Raw genomic sequence first — 17,305 nt, forward strand, 5'->3', positions numbered from 1 at the left:
TTTTCCCAATTAAAATACGCTTCTTCACTCCCCCAAGATTTTTTTTGCACCACAGGAAAACAGTTAACCCACTTGTATGTTTTTCCCTGCAAGCAAACAGTAGCTTGGAATGGTGACAGCTAGTGCGAGGGGGGGAGGGGGAGAGAATCCACCCTATTCCATAGCATTATCCTAATCCACTACCACCATCACTGTGACTGTTATTACCCTTTTTAAATGCAGGATATTCTGATCATGAATCTCCCATGTGACATCTAATTTGTAACCGAGTGCAATTAAAAGTATAAACATGTCACCTTTGAAGTCCAAACATTACATAACCTATTGTACTACTTTTTTGAACAATCATTTGGGGGTCAGGAATCTGTATTCAAATTTCCATCTAAAGGTGATTTGCCACCAAACCTTTTTAATTTTAAAAGCAAGCCAAATAAATTGTTGCACAAGAAAATAAAGTATTCCTCTATTAAATTGTTATTTTTGTTTGTTTTAAAAATATTGAAATTGATAATTCTATGAAATGCAACTCATATTCATGCTAAGCTGGTTTATTAAAGGCTAGACTAGACTAGACTAGGTGGTATATGTAAATAGCTGACTGATGGTTTTACTCTCTGTGCATGCTCTGTGATAATGGTTTGTTTTGTTTTTGAAAAGATAAGAATCATGGCCTCAATCCTGGACATGCTTACTCATGAGTAAGTCTCATTGAATAACTTGAATGGCACATTCTCATGAGTACACACAGCCAAAGACATCACAATGGAGCAGTCATGTTAAGTTGTGCATGTCATTTTAAAAGAATAAACCTTGAGCCCAACTCCATCCTAAAAACAATAGGATGAAAAATAATAAGCTAGTGAACTTTCAGCTTTAAGTCAAATGCATGGTGTTGTTCTTCACTTTTAAAAATCCATTGTGATCTTCAAATGTGAAATTTAAAACAACCCAGAGATACTTTTTTTTATTTGACAATTCTGGAAGCAGATGGGTATCACCATGTTGTAAAACTAAATAACAGTTATTGCATTACCGGATAACTGATTGCTTAAAACATAAATACACTATGTTCCAAAGGCAGGGTTGGACTGGATTTTTTTAAAAATAAAGAAAAGGTATTTATTCTCAATGTCTGTTTCAATCAGAAGAAACTGAAATGATGCAAATCCAATTATGCTACTGATATGATGCATGCTACCTGTTTGATTAGCCACCCATTCAAGAAAATGCCTGATTCTCTATCTTTTCATTGGTCCCAGCTCACTTCTACCCATTAAGAACATGTTTCAATGTTTTTCACACCATTACATAGATATGTCTACTTACTACAACTGAGTCAATGCATTCTTTGAAAGAAAAAAAACCTTTCTTAGTGCAGAATTCAAAGGCCCCATCCTGGCATGTTGAGAGTATGGTTTTTACCCCACAGTAGCCATGTGTGCATTTAACTATATCTTACCTTCTGTAGCATTAACTCAATGCAGCTGGCATCTGTCACAATAGAAACACCCTTCCCCATTTGTTTCTATAGACGATATCAGCATGACCTAGTAATGCATGGTGTGTAAATAAAATTACTGTGTTAGCATTAGTGGTATGCGAGGAGTGGGATAAGCTTCAGGTTCTCTTGGTCATAATTGTTAAGGGGAGGAGAGAGGAGAGAGAGGAGAAAGGTGCATAAATTTCTCAGTAAACCACAATCCAAAGCTTGTATTTTATCCTGCAAATAGAGCCATTAGGCATAATTGTAGCTCAAGAGAAGTCTAAATCAGCAGCAAGACTGGATAGCCACATCTGTATGTAATATCTGGGTAAGAGAACCTACACTTGTGGAGAGGAAAGATACCCGATTTGTAAAGATATTGCAAAAAGGAAAAGGAAACTTCCAAAAGCCTGGTCAAATATATTGATCTCTCTTTCTAAGAAATAAAAAATTAAATTAAAAAATCCCTAACTAAAAAGAGGTAGAGAAATAAATGAAGCCAAATCTTTCTGAGATATGTAAAATGATGTCTCGTGAGTAATTCAGTTGCCTTACCCTGATTGTTTTCCAGATGTTCAAAAAGTGTGTCCTCGCTCACCACTTGTTAGCACTGTTGTTTTTTCTTGAAACCTTTGGGGATGGGGTGAGGAGAGGGAAGAGAAAAAATCTTGTAACTTGGGGAAATAAAATGCATGAAATCTAAGAATAACCACATACATTTGCGTACTGCGGTTATTATCAACCAGAGATTTCCATTCACCTTGTAGAGCCTTCAATTCAATAACTACATATTGTAATGTGATTATTGAAACAGGCTGGTTTTTGTTTTCTGGGTTTGTTTTGTTTTGTTTTGCCGTATGCACTGTTTCCAGATAAACGTCCGTATCTTCTTTTTACTTGTCTTCCTTGTCTGATCTGGAAAGACTTGTAACAGCTAGGTAGACTAGAAAAACTGTATGGTGTAAAACCTAAAAACCCTGATGATGGAGATTCTCCCTGGTATTGTTCTGTGTCTTCAGTCACTGTTATGCCCCCATTACTTGTACAAGAATAATCTCCACATCAGGTTTCCAAAACCAGAGAGTAGGCTGTAACCTCTCTTGTTGTTTTCATTTTTTCATTTTCTCGTGGCAGCAATGGATCAGGAACGTCGGAAGATCTGTTCTGGAAACTTGATGCCTTACAGACCTTCATCAGGGATTTACACTGGCCTGAGGAAGAATTTGGGAAACACCTAGAACAGCGCCTAAAACTTATGGCTAGTGATATGATTGAGTCCTGTGTGAAGAGGTAAGTGGAAATAACTTAATGGGAAGGGTTCTCAATAGATAATACTGGTGAGCTTAATTCTAATTGCCAGAGCCATGTATCACCTTTCAGCTATTCTTCAATTATCTTTTCTCTAAGCCTAGAGGGAGCTGACTCTAGATTAGAGTCCAGATATCAATACTGTTTTCATACTGGGTTTTGGGAAACTTGGAATCTTAGCAGGGATTCCACAATGAGAATATCAATGGGGATGGATAGGCTTCTCTGAAGGACATCTTGCCCAAAATTATAACTCAAGGAGGGGCAGTCTTTCTGTGCAGAACTACACATGATGGAAGACACGGGTCTGCAGCCAAAAATGGTAGTGCCATTCCTCATTCTCCCCCTCTCTCCCCTTCTAATATCTAGTGCAATTGACTGTATGGCATGACATCATGCTGTGTTATGTTGAGCCTGTGTGCTGTAGTAGTTAGAGCAGCCTTTCCCAACCTTTGGGTCCCCAGATGTTGCTGGACTATAGTTCCCATAATTCCTAGCCATTGGCCATGCTGACTGGGGCTGACGGGACTTGCAGTCCAACAACATCTGGGGACCCAAAGGTTGGGAAAGTCTGAGAGTGCTAGACTAGGACCTGGGAGAACAGGGCTCAAATCCCCACTCAGCCATGAAACTCACTACTGACCCGGGGCCAGTCACAGTCTCTTAGACTAATCTATCTCACAGGGTTATTTTGAAGTTAAAATGGAGAGGAAGAGAGAATCATGTATGCCACCTAGAGCTCCTTGGAAGAAATGTGGAATAGAAATATGATGATGATGATGATTCCCCCACCCCATTCCAGATCATTGGCTGTTGCTGGAGGAGGCTGGGAAATTTACAGTATGAGAAGGGAAACAATAAAATTGGGGCTCCTGTTTTCCACTGGCAAGGCCATGTTTTCCTTCACGTCTTCATCATGCCTAGTCCTACCTGCAGCAGAAAACAAATTTTAATGGAACAAAGTTTATTAAGGCTGCTGGCACTGGCAGAATTTACATGCATGATTTTACACTCATTTAACTACCTGTTTTGCAATACAACCTGAGGAGGTGTTATATATTTTTTTGTCAAAGAAACAACTTATAATAGTTTATGTGACAACTGAGAAGAGTTCAGGCAAATGAGTCACATCATGAAAAAATAAAATTGCAACAATTCAGTATTATTATGGAGTTAAGCAATTAACAGGTTTGCATAATCTGTGCTTAGCACTGAGCACCCATATGGTTTCCTATAATGCTGTGAGTTTTCTGTTTTGTTCCTGGTACACTTCAGTTATACATTAGTTTGCAGTCTGCAAAGATAAACTTCTGTAGCTTCAGCAAAAAAGAAAGCTACAAAAATTATATTTGCAGGTTGCTGGTAAGAAGTGTGACTATTGCCCTGATGAATAAATTTTTAAAATTCTAAAATGCATTGGGCATAATAAAACATAGTTTTAAACCTGTTGTCTTGTGAGGTTTCCTTTAACCCTTTGCCTCTACCACAATCTTCACCTGTACATCAACTGCTTGCAAGGGAATGAAAGCTCACACTTGCACCAAGGACCATGCCTTGGTTCTGAACCAGCTCAGACCTCCACCCCCTGTGCCATCCATTTGCGAAAGCAGTAACAGCAAAGCCAGACTATATGACACATGTAACGTCTAGTTTGGCCCTTAACTCTTCTTTTCTGCTTAAAGAACCATTCTCTGCAGCTTAAAAACTTGCTTCTCTACCCTACCAACATGATTGTCTTATGGCCTTCATACCAGTCTGCCAAGTGCCATTGCTCTGAAAACATCAGAATATGACATTGGTCACTAGAAAGTAGCTGTGGTATCGTAAAGCTCAATCAAAATATTCTGTTCTTTTTTCATGTTTAACAGAACCAGGATTGCTTTTGAAGTAAAGCTGCAAAAAACAAGCCGATCAACAGATTTCAGAGTCCCTCAGTCAATATGCACCATGTTTAATGTTATGGTTGATGCCAAAGCTCAGTCGACAAAACTTTGCAGTATGGAAATGGGCCAAGAGGTAAAACTTAATTTTTTAAAAAATTGTTTAAAGGGGGAAAAACTGCATATATTCTGCTGGTTTTAGAAACCTTCTAACAGTTGTGGATTTAGTTTTCCATATATAGACTATGCAGATGAAAATGCAGGGTCCCTCCGTCAAACCAATTCCCATAATGAATATGGACACTCAGAATCCCAGTCACTTAGAAGTAACTATTGTCAAGGACTATGATATGCGCAAGGTACCTCTAAAGCCTATTTATGCATGACAGTGTTTTATATTGAGTCATTAACTCCACCTTGGAACTAGACATATGTTTGCCTAATGACTTGCTATTTATATGCAACCACTAGGCTGCAAATGAATGATTATTTTGACCAATAGGCAAAGAAAACCCCATGAGAAACAAGGCAACTTGAGCAAAAGGACTTAAAGGGAAATAAATGGTCTGCTCCTACATGAAATGCAATCCAGTCTGATTGGACTTCTGCAAAACCTACGTTTATAATACTTCCAGGTCCTTAATGACTCAATGGTTCCAAACTGGTCCAGTTCTATCATCTGCTAGTCTAATGTGTTTTACTTCTCAAAACATTATTGCAGCTTGAAAATTTCTACATGTAATGTTGTGAAGTAGAAAGACATGCTGAATTGGGCTCTTACGAAACGGATCATGATAATCCTTTTTTGCTCAGAAAGCTTGAAACATCACTTTCATCTCCGTTATGACCAGTCTAGACACAGGGCTTGGATTCTCATGTCTCATTTCCAGTAGTACATACTACTGCAACTTCTCATGTTCAGAAACTATGTCAGATGGGTTACCAATTTTTGTTTTGTTGAAATACTTATCTCATCCTAATACTTACAAAACAAGGTCCAATCCAAAGCTCACTGGATTCATGGGAGATTGGACTTTGATTGCAGTGAGCACTGGATCTGGTCTTTTTGTTCTCATTTTCTTTTATAGTATCATTTGTTCTTTTAGCGTCTCCTTTGCTATTTAATCCCAAGATGCAACTTTACTGTTGTGAACACTAAAAACTACTCCCACCAAAGTCAAAACATGTACTTAAATTAATTCCTATGACTCCTGACATGAAATTAGCCTAGAACTACAGAATTTGCCTTGCATCATCTGTATTAGTTTGGGTTTTTTCAATGTGCTTTTTTAAAAAGCAAAATGAAATATTGTCATAGTAAAGCTGCTACCATCCAATTATTTCTGCACCAAAATTCCTTGTCATTACGATCCAATGTAAAAAATGAGACAGAATATAGAAACCTCCTCTTTCAGAAAGGTTCTCCCTGGTAATTGGCCTCTTCTAAACTTTTCCAGGGACAATCTCCATCGTCAGACATACAGTTTTTCTAGTCTACCTAGCTGTTGCAAGTGACCCTTCTAAACTTTTCTAGTGGCCCAATTTCTAAAGAGCCAGAACCTAGCATTAAGTGTTGCTTGTTTAAGCTCAGAATCCCTTCACAAATACAACTCACCAGCACATCTCATAATAATTGCCAATAACAATTAACAGTATTTGTTGCAAAAAATGCCAGGCCGTATCCACATCCCATGGCTTGGAGTAAGCGCAGTCTGCAATCCTATACATACTTACCTGAGAGTAAGTCTAAACTAAACAAGACTTACTTCTGAGTAGATATTCATAGGATTGCCCTGCTAACTACCTTTACATGTGGTGAGAAATTTGATTCTGCCATTTCTCAGATGTATCAGTTTCATTTCCCATCAGGTATAACTTAGGCAAAAGGTGCTTGCCAGCCTCAGTTCCCTCTGTCCAACCCCCATTTTCCTTGAGTTCTCACTCACATTCTTCTCGCAAATCCATGATCCATCATGGTTGATAACAAGCAGCAATTCAGTTGCACAAAGAATCAGCCTTTATTATGTCTTAGGCAATCTCTTGTGTCTCTACGAGATTGGTACTGTGGTACAGAGATCACATTGCTGTTGTGTGAAGTAGCAGTTGCTCTGGTATAATGTTTTTAACAAATAGCTGAACTAATGCAAATCAGATGTGAATTATCTGTGCATAAGTTACTGTTTAGGACTGCAGGATTGCATACACCCTTCCTTTTTCCAACTCTTTTGTTTTCTCTTTTATTCATTTTAATGAATTCTTACCTCATCCCAGTTGTTCATGCCACCTCATTTCTCATTGCTTTTCTTCTGTTTCTCTCAAAAGATGTATAACTACTAAAATTTAAAGTGATAGACTAGTAAGGATTGCAGTATGGCAAGGGATATTCATGCCAATTGCACTAAATTAACCAGTTTATCCTTCTCTTTTCTCAAATAGAGTAGGTGTGTATTTGACTCAATCCTCTATGTGGCCAACCCCCAACCTGGTTCCAAAGTGGTGACAGTATTCACAATAGTTGCACTTCAGCCTCATACCAGCCACATCTGTTGAAGGGTGTACTGCTGGGATGCTTTACCATTCCCCAGGCCATCTGAGCTCCTGGTTGTTGAACGAAAGCTGTTCCGAAGGCCACAATAGAACCACAATGCTTCCGGGCAAGTATATCACTGCTGCTTACCGAGGGGAAGAAGGGTGAGGTCATGGGGACATTGGCATGGTGTGGGTACACCAGTAGGAGCACTAGATTGACTGTCAGTGTGCCTGCACCATATTGATCTCCTTGCTACCTTGCCGAGTCCCCTCTCTCTACCAGTAAGTGGCAGTGAAACCCCTACCAGGAAGCCAACAGTGTGGAAGAGGGGACATGATCTTGCCCTTCCTTTTCAAGAGAATTCCTCAGTGTGTTCACTGTTCCCCCACATCCTTCACAATTTCTCCCTCACTGTTTCTCCCCACATCCTTCACAATTGATAAACATCCTTCCCCACATCCTTCACAATTGATAAACATCTGTCCTTTTAATTCATCATGAGACTGATCTCATCCAATTCCATATATGGGAACAGTGAGTTTGCAGCACCTCCCACTCCCCTGCAATGGAACTGGAAGATGAAGTCAAATGACTAATGAACTGGCAAAATACTTCTCCAAGGAACAACTCCATTTGAACTGTGACTTAGTGAGTTTCCAGACCAGGTCTTATTGAGCATACAGAGTACAAGACTGCCATAAATATGCTTATTGAGAATTCATCCTGATATGTTCATGTGGAGGTTATAGGACATTGCAAGCTAGTGGTTGTTATCCCAACCCTTTCTAGGGTAATTTTCAGTCACTTTTCTTACTAGACTTTTTATGGTTAGAAAGCTGATGGGATAATTGCCCTAGAAAGTCCAGGATAACCACCAGAATTTGTGCTAATAAGCAACCCATCCTGACGCATGCTCAATATCCACAATTCCTTCATGTGGAGAAAAAAGACACCTGTGTAAGGTCTGTCCTTTGAATCATACTGAGCCCCCAAATGTTGGCATTATTTCTCTGGTTTTTTTATATGAATAGATAAAAAATAATCTGAGACATTTTAGGGAGTGCATTCTGCTGAGCACATAACATGCATATTCTCCTTGTGTCCTTATATTCAAAGGCAGCTGTTCAGACATTTGGCAGACATAATTTACCACCTTAAATATTTATCTTTTCTCTGAATTTTTAATGTATTGACAGGCATAACTTGTGTATCAAATATTTCTTGGTTGGTCTGATATGTTTTTCTTCTCCAAGGTCAGCTAGTCACTAATAGATATGTAGCATATACACAGTCTGTTAGTGACTCCATGATGAAACATGCCTCTCGCATATACACCCAATGTCAGATGGAAGGAGCTTAATAAAGCCAACATAGATGGGCTGAATTAATCTATTTGTAAAGTAGGCCAAAGTTTCCCAGTACTTTAAATGAGTTAGCAGTCCAGTCCTTCAAACCATTTTGGAGAACACTGGTGCAATAAGGCTTTCTGGGCTAGTTTTCCACAATGATTCAATGAGTTGGCGTGACTGTAACACCAAATCCATGCCTTTCTCTGCCCAAGAAGTTTGTGTTGCTATGCAGGTGGGACCACAAGAGGGAGGGGCACCAGCAAGTGAAGCCATGGTTTATTATAGGGATGGTGAACCCATGGCCTGTGGGCTTCATGCAGCCCTCCAAGAGCTTTTTGTGTCCCCCTAAACTCCCACCCCATACACGAAGTGTCACTTTTTAAAAATATATATTTTTTAACAATATTAAAACTTTTGACTGTTCCTATGGGATCCCTGCTGTGACTCCATGATGCCAAAACATTTTTGTGGTCCTCAAAAATGGAAATGGACTGCCTTTAAGTTGATTCCGACTTATGGCGACCCTATGAATAGGGTTTTCATGGTAAGCGGTATTCAGAGATGGCTTACCATTGCCTTCCTCTGAGGCTGAGAGGCAGTGACTGGCCCAAGGTCACCCAGTGAGCTTCATGGCTGTGTGGGGATTTGAATCCTGGTCTCCCAGGTCGTAGTCCAACACCTTAACCACTACACCACAAGGTCCCCTCAATTTTTTTCAATTTTTTTCAAATTTTAAAACTTTTAAAACTATTTTCTTTTAAACAAGATTATTGACTGCTCCCATAGATATCCCAGTGTACACCACCACCAACAACAACAATTTATTTGCATTCAGCCATGGGCCATAGCACATCAAATTTCCAGAAAATAGAATAAAATAATAAAAATAGACAATATAATATGGTAAACAATTATATTAACAAGCCTAGACTGTAAAACAGTGTAAGGTTCATTGCTGATGGGTCTTACCATGAAGAGCTCTAATATGTTTAGCCACGAGAGCAAAGTTGGCTACCGCCATGGTAACTGTACTATAATTATCTGCCAACAAGTCTGCTATTATAGTATCAGGAGGAAGATCAACTCGAGGGTTAATAAAGGGAGATAAGAATTTTTGTCTGGGGACATTATATAAAGAACATTTTAAAATATAATGGCCAAGATCCTCAATCTCCTTGTTTCCACAAATGCAATAGCGTTCAGTTCTCGGTACTCCATTATATCTGCCCTCTAGTAGAGCTGTTTTCATAGTTTGAAATCTGATTTCAGTGAACACTTTCCGTATCTTCGGGTTAGTGAGGGTGGTAAAATAGGAAGCGATTACATGATTTGGTTTAAAGGAAGGGAACCATCTCGAAAAAGGAGATGTTGCTATGTAAAGCCTATCTTGTACCTCGTGAAAATTAAAAATCCAATTGCTCAAATCCTTTGGGGAAAGTGATAGAAAATTACTGGGAGAAAGGTTATAAGAATTGATTAGTGTTAATGTAGTTTGGGCCCATCCTCCAGATTGTATTTGTTCTTGCCAGCATGATCTAACGATTGAAGATTCATCAAGATGTATAATTTTTCTCCAAAACCTCAATGCCGCCCAATCCATTTTTGCTGACAATGGGTAAAGCCCTATTTCAGCCCTTACATGGGCAGAAGGCGTTCCTCGGGGGAGGCCCAAAATTTGTTTTAAAAATAAATTTTGAAGGAGTTCTAAGGTTGGCTTAAGGGCATAGCCCCAGATTTCTGCCCCATATAATAATTTGGGTAAAGCTTTAGCAATAAAGATTTTTATCATCGGGGGAATTAACTGGCCGCCACGAGTATAAAAAAACCTTTTTAATTGTCCTGATAATCTGGCATTTGCTAATTTGATATCCTCTGCCTGGGGTTTCCAGGAAAGGTTATTGTTCAAAATTATGCCGAGATATTTAAATGACTGGACCTTCTCTAGGGGGATACCATTTAAAGTCCATGTACTTTTGATCTTCCTGCTCTTTCCACAGATCATGATTTTAGATTTTGAATGGTTTATCAGAAGATTATTGATCTGACAGTAGTCCTCCAGGCGAGCTAACATTCTATTTAAACCAATCTTATTTAAAGAAAAAAGGGCCAAATCATCGGCGTATAATAACACGGATATTTTTTTATTGCCAATTGATGGAGGGAAAAACTTAAGTGAAGATAGGGTAGGGATTATGTCATTGATAAAAAAATTAAAAAGAAAAGGTGCCAAGATGCATCCCTGTTTCACCCCTCTCAGGGATGGAATTTCACGTGATAGCGCTCCATTTCTGCCTAGATGTACTTTTAGACAATTAGAATAATGAAGGGACCTAATTAGCCAAGCCAATCTTTTGTCTATATTAGTTTGCTCAAATTTGTGCCACAGAATCTCCCTGTCTACCGAGTCAAATGCCGCAGCGAAGTCTATAAACGCTATGTAAAGGGATGAATATTTTCCTTTTTGGGCTTTAGATATTAAGTGCTGTAATATATAGACTTGGTCTATCGTGCTCCTGTTTTTTCGGAATCCCGCCTGTTCCTGGTAGATGATCGAGAACTTAGAGTCCCATTCTGTCAGTTTGTTCAGGAGGAAACGCCCATATAATTTTGCTGTGACATCAAGGAGACTAATGGGTCTATAATTTCTGGGGTCTGCTGGATCCCCCTTTTTATAAATTGGTACTATAATACTAGTACACCAGCCCCGGGGAAAGTCTCCTGTGTTATTAATATGGGTGAATAAATTTTGCTAGGAGTGGGGTCCACCAAGTATTCTGCAAGAAACATCTCAGGCGGCAGCATATCTTCCCCAGGGGCTTTATTTGAGTGGAGTGTTAGAATCAGATCCCTTATCTCAGCACCGGTGACTGGAGGCCATAAAGGCAAATCCGGGCTCATAGCCAGTGGGCGGGACTGAGTCAGTGATGCTGGAGCAAAAAGGGTGCTAAAGTGTGTCACCCAGGTATCGGGAAGGATTGGAGGAATGGGTACCAAGTCGCTCTGGGTGAATCCTCCCTGTACCAATTTCCAAAATTGCTGATCTTTCTTGTGTTGCAAAGCTAGGCCTAAGTCCCTCCCGTTGTTTACAAAAAAAAGTTGTTTTTTCTTTTTGAGGAGGCCTTTATAGGCCCTCTTTAGTAATAATACACGATGAATAACATCGTCTGATGTATAACGACGCATGATTTTAATTTGGGCTGTCAGCTCTCTTTTCTTGACACGGCATTCCCCATCGAACCACAAGTTCAGACCCCTTGAGGATTTAGGGGGAATAGAAGTAGACACCAGGTGTTTAATGGTCATAACTGAATGTTCATAAATTGTCAGGATATCCTCCGGAAAGAGGATAGCCTGTTGACGGAGAATTAAGAGTGATTCTGATTGGAGGAATTGATTTACTGACATTTCGGTATCTACTGTCCATTTAAGTGGTCGAGGCCCATGAAGGGTGTCTAAAATAGGATTAAAAGTTTCTGGCCTATGTGAGAAAACAGGAAGCAATAGGCATAGACGAATTGGGAGGTGGCCGCTATCTACTCGACTTAAGACTGTCAAGTCATTAATAAAAGGCACCAAAGAAGGAGATCCTAAGAAATAATCGACAACGCTGGCGCCTCTGGCTGAGGTGAAGGTGAAGCTTCCATGGGACGAATCAAGATATGTCCCATTGAAGCAAATTAAGTGCTGTTTAAGCAGTAATTTAAATAGTGCTTTTCCATTTTGGTTTATGGATTTGTCCCTAGATAATCGTGGGAGAACTGAATGGTCATCAAGAGAGATGCCAGCTAAGGCACCTAAAAGCGGGTAACTCTGGCCCAATCTTGCATTAAAATCCCCACTGATTAATAGCAAGTGTGACGGATAATTAATTAAAAGATTTTCCAAGTATATTTCAAAGTTATTCCAACGTTCTGCGGCAGTTTGGGGAGGAGCAGGGGGAAAATAAACATTTAAACATATAATGGAAAAACATGAGGAAAATGTAACTATTAGGGCTAGACAAAATTCTGGGGAGGGTTCAGAAGGGGAAGTAACCATCACATCCAAAGAAGTCGCTATAAATGTTACTAAACCCCCACTTCCTCGGCCCCTTGGAGCATTCCTTGTTGCAGGCTTAGTCCAACTTTTGAAGCCTTGCAGCACTGGGATGTTAGAGTCTCGAATCCAAGTTTCTTGAAAAGTTAAAATATCAAATGATTGTATAAAATGTAGAAAATCAGGGTCACCCACTTTGTTGTACCAGCCTGCAATATTCCACAAAAGGAAGGATAGATTAGAAGATGCAGGTTTGAGGGGCTTCTTGAAGGCAGCTATAAGGGAAGTCTCATCTTGGGGATCAGGGCTTTGAGCAGAAAAAGCAGGGATGACATCCTGGGGGAGTATATTTGATTGAATCTGTCAGTTCACTAAATCACTTGATTCAAGGACTTCTATTAACTCCGGTATTAATGTACAGACGTTTGATAAAAAGGGGCCTTGTGGGGATCTTACATTATGTGAGATAGGAATAGACTTTGGTGGTGTTCCTAGTTCATCCGGGTCTAGATAGTGTCTTTGGAGCCATGTAAGATCTAATGGATGCAGAGGCCTCTCTAGATGCTGCTGAAGACTATTTGGATTTGACCTTTCAGTGCGATTTGATGACTTAAGTGATGTTACTTCTTCCAACTGAGGGTGTATATCCTTGTCTCTTTGTTGATTTTTTAAAAAGGATGCAAGCTTGTCCATTCTTGTTAGAATCTCTGTTTGTTCAGAAGGTGGAAGGTCCTCAAAAGATTTAATTAACTGTAGCTCCTCTGGTAAGAAATATTTATCCTGCTGGGTTTCAGAGGATGCTGGCTCCAAAGATGGTAGAGTCTCCCGAGTCGACTTATCTATATTCCTGGGCACCGACCTCTGTATGTTTGTAGGTTTGAAATCCAGAAGAGGTTTGGGCTTGCTTAAGGGACATAACTTCGAGGGGGCCAGCGGATATGGAGGGGCCTTATTGGTAAAGAGTCTTGTAAATGATACTCCAATCTCCTCGAAGGTCAGTCTATTTTCAAGAATATTCCTTACTGAGGACGAATTTGAGAAAGAGACCACAGTCCTTGAGAATCCTTGCTGAAGTGGAAGAATTTCAATTCTTTTGATGAGATCTACACGTGAGTGAGTCGGAAGCCAAGAATCTAGAAATTGCTTTAAGAATCTTTTCTTTGCTGGATAATTATGGTGGTCATTAAATTTCGGGTGGTTTATTATTACCACCATGTTTGTACTCAGTACTAAGTTCCAATAAGCTCCGACCGGACATTTCGTCTCCTCCTCGCCAATTAAAGGACCATCTATTTGACTTGTAGAAAGTTGGATAGGATTCTGTATAGATGTTCGAATCGTGGGGGGGGGAGACTTTTTATTGTCTTCCGTGGTTTTGACAGGGACTATTCCAGATGATGCTGAGGGAATTTTAATTTCTTTATCTGGCTTTGGGTGAAGGCTCGGAGGCAGGGTTACCGTTTTTACCTCCTTCGAAGATTCAAGCAATCTAAATAATGGTTTAAAATCCATTTTTTTTAATTTGCAGGGTCTTGGGTTTTTTATATTTTTTTATTTTTTCGCTTGTTTGCTGGCCTGTTTTTTGTTCCCTCTTTTGGAGACTGATTTAACCACTTTTTTGCCTTTTGGCTTTTTATCTTTAATAGGAGTAGATGGTTCGTCACTGAGATATCCCACACCCTCAACTAGGGTGGTGAGGAGATTATTACACTCCGAAATGAAGGTTTTAATTAAATCCAATTCTTTCAAAATCAGGAGAGACCACCCTATTAGTGAGGGGTTGACTGAAGTGGGAGTCGAATCTAATACGATGTTCGATTTTGATGAATATGATCTTCCAGGGGAATTATCAGGTAGAGCCTCACTCTTAAAGTCCTTTTGACGAAGGAAGCCAGTTTCAGAAGCCTCAATTTCCCTTGCTAAATTTAAGGGAGCAGAGGTGTCTAGGGCATCATTGAGACTGTAATTAAGGTTTTTATAATTTAAAGACCAGTCGAGGGCCTGGGATATTTGTATTGGGGAATGTGAGACCGCAGGTGAGGGTGCTTCTGTTGGGTCATATTTCGGAGGAAAAAATTGAGTAATTTGGGCTTGTCGACGGTTTAAAGGGGCCAGCTCTGTTTCTGGCAGCAAGCCAAGGTCTTTATATCTTTTTCTCGTATAGACCATTTTCAATATCCCAGTTACAGTGAGCAGTAATTAGGTTAAGTAAGTTAAAAACTGTTCTTTCTTCTGCCAGCAATTAAAAGGTTTCTTACAAGCTTACTTGCTTGTTTGCTTGCTGTTTAATCATTAGACGCTGTAAGAAACTTCACTCCCGCTTGAAACTTAATAACGTCTTATCTTCAGAAGTCTCGCAGTTGAGATATAGAGCTTAATGGCTTTGTCGGGTTGTAAAATAAAACATTTGAAACAGCTTAAAATAAGAGATTAAAAAATGCTGCGTAGGGAGAGAAAAGAAAGGTTACTTGCCTCGTTGGCCATCTTAGCTTCTCCCCATATATCCCAGTGTAATGCCAAAAGATATGTGTACCCCGCCAAGAGCCCCCAAATTTGTCTGGCTACTGTATGTTTGGTTTTTGTTTGCTAAATAGCGTGGACAAGGGAATCAAGATTATGGTGTGATGGGTGGATTTAAACCTTTGCCACTACCACAATCCTGATCTAGATCACCTACCCTCTAGCTGCTATTCAATAAACAAAAATCAAGCATGCAAAGGCAAATCACATGCTTAAAATCATGTCTACTTCAGCCTACTTTATACTTTGGCATAAGGCGTGTTCTCATGTTAGTACCATCTTCTCCACTCTGAATTAAGCACCATGGATCTATTGGCAACACTTACAAGAAGAATAACCTGGCATATCCACCCTAGGATGGCTGGTACACGTCTGCCCTGTTTGTCAACTTCCTTCTTTGCTTATGGCAGTGCCCTACCCTTACCCAACAAACAGATTCACTGGCACATTCATTCAGGCTCATCACTAGCGGGTGGCCAGGTCGGGCACTGTCCGAGGACCCCTGAGGCTCAGAAGGGCCCCTGAGGGATCCCTCCTTAGGCTGGGAGGGTGGAACTCCTGCTCCACAATCTACAGCAGCATTGGGTTGCGTGGGCCAGGGACCTGACACTGCCATGGATTGTGGAGCGGGAGCTCCATCTTCCCAGAAAACATCCCGAGCAGGCAGCACAGGTTTAAATAAGCCCACCTGCCCCACCTACCTCCTACATCACTGTGTCAGCATGCTAGCATGCCGCACATGCATGCCTACCATCACCCAAAATGGCAGTGGGGATGTCCCTAAGGCATTGACGCCCCTGCCGCCATCTTGGGTGGTGGCAGGTGTGCGCACACAGCGCACTAGCACAATTACATTATGACGTGGCAACACGGGTGGCAGGTGAGGAGGGATGGCCTATTGAAGCCCACACTGCCTACATCAGGAGGGGGTGTTGGGGAGCATAACAATGGGGGCTCAGGGCGTTCTGGTACCCAAGGGCCCAGTCATGCCTGGTGCTGGCCCTGCATTCATTATAAGTGGGAATTGCAGTTCTGCAAGAGGATGGCTGAACTGTAGCATGCAAAATAATATGGCAGCTTTTGCTAATGACAAATAAGTCAGAGGATGCTCTTGGTTACAAGCAGGGACCTGCCTTCAACAAATTAAAAAGGGCCATAGAAAATCTGTGCAAACAGATCCTGACAGACATCTGCAGGGTGTCCATCATTCTAATGTCTATCAGAAGGAGAATCTTTCACATGTTGACCAACATCCTCCCCATACATCAGCCTACATCCACAAAGAGAAGTTTCATAATTAGAAAACAAGATGCCCTTCATCACAGCTATCAGCAGAAAATGAATAGCTAAAAACACTCCCAAAGGCATAATGTTGATGTAAATTTTGCTCTGCTCCTCTGACCTTTTTTATGGATTGTATCCAATGCTCTTTCTTCTCAGAGCAGATCTAATGAAATTAATGGGTTTAAGTTAGTCATGTTCATTAATTTCAGTGAGTCTGCTCTCAATAGGACTAACACTGGATACAATCCTTTTTGGGAGAGGGGGCCCCTGACCATTGGCCCACAACAAGGGCAGATATGAAGTAAGACTTAGTTTAGGGTCTAATCCAACAGGTGAAAATTACAAGAAGGGGAATTTCAGCTAAACGTTAGTGAGAGGATATGGTATAAAGGCACATGAGGCTACCACCTTGCTGAAGCTAAGGAGGTGTGAGTCTGGTCGGTTGCCTGGATGGGTAACTACCTGGGAACCAGATGTGCACTGCCTTGAGTTCTGTGAGGGAAGAACAGCAGGATATAAATGTAAGAAAGTAAATAAATAGGAAGAGCTTCCTAACAGTGTACGAACTGTTCAAAACTGGAACAGACTGTCATGAAAGCTCATGGACTCTCTTTTGTTAAGCAGAGACTATATGGTCATCTATCAGGAATACTGTGTTCCTGGTTTTCCTGCATCATCTGGGGTTGGACTAAATTATCTTTGGAATTATACCTTCCACCTTTATGATTCAGTGAATATGGATTATTTGGCCCATGTCCTCTATTTAGCCCTGTGATTTCAGGATAAGGACCAGGTTTGGGGAACAATATAGTGCTTCTTTGAATCAGTAACGTTAGTGACTGCTTCCTGTAGGTGAAGGGTCCTCTCTGCCTCTAAAGATGCAGTCCTCCCAACGGTTCCACCAGCTGTTTATTTT

The 17,305-nt window shown here is 40.4% G+C and overlaps 1 protein-coding gene across 13 annotated transcripts in view; it reads left to right on the plus strand.

The window, feature by feature from the left end:
• Positions 1-17,305, plus strand: part of CADPS (calcium dependent secretion activator) — a 562,280-nt gene that overhangs the window by 460,766 nt on the left and 84,209 nt on the right. For all 13 annotated transcript variants that reach the window (XM_061622068.1, XM_061622066.1, XM_061622061.1 and 10 more), the window contains 2 exons: positions 2,618-2,773; positions 4,660-4,807. In XM_061622068.1, the coding sequence (XP_061478052.1) occupies positions 2,618-2,773; positions 4,660-4,807 (304 nt within the window). The remainder of the gene's footprint in view (positions 1-2,617; positions 2,774-4,659; positions 4,808-17,305) is intronic.

The sequence above is a fragment of the Rhineura floridana genome, chromosome 3, assembly GCF_030035675.1.
Source record: "Rhineura floridana isolate rRhiFlo1 chromosome 3, rRhiFlo1.hap2, whole genome shotgun sequence".
NCBI classification, from domain to species: domain Eukaryota; kingdom Metazoa; phylum Chordata; class Lepidosauria; order Squamata; family Rhineuridae; genus Rhineura; species Rhineura floridana.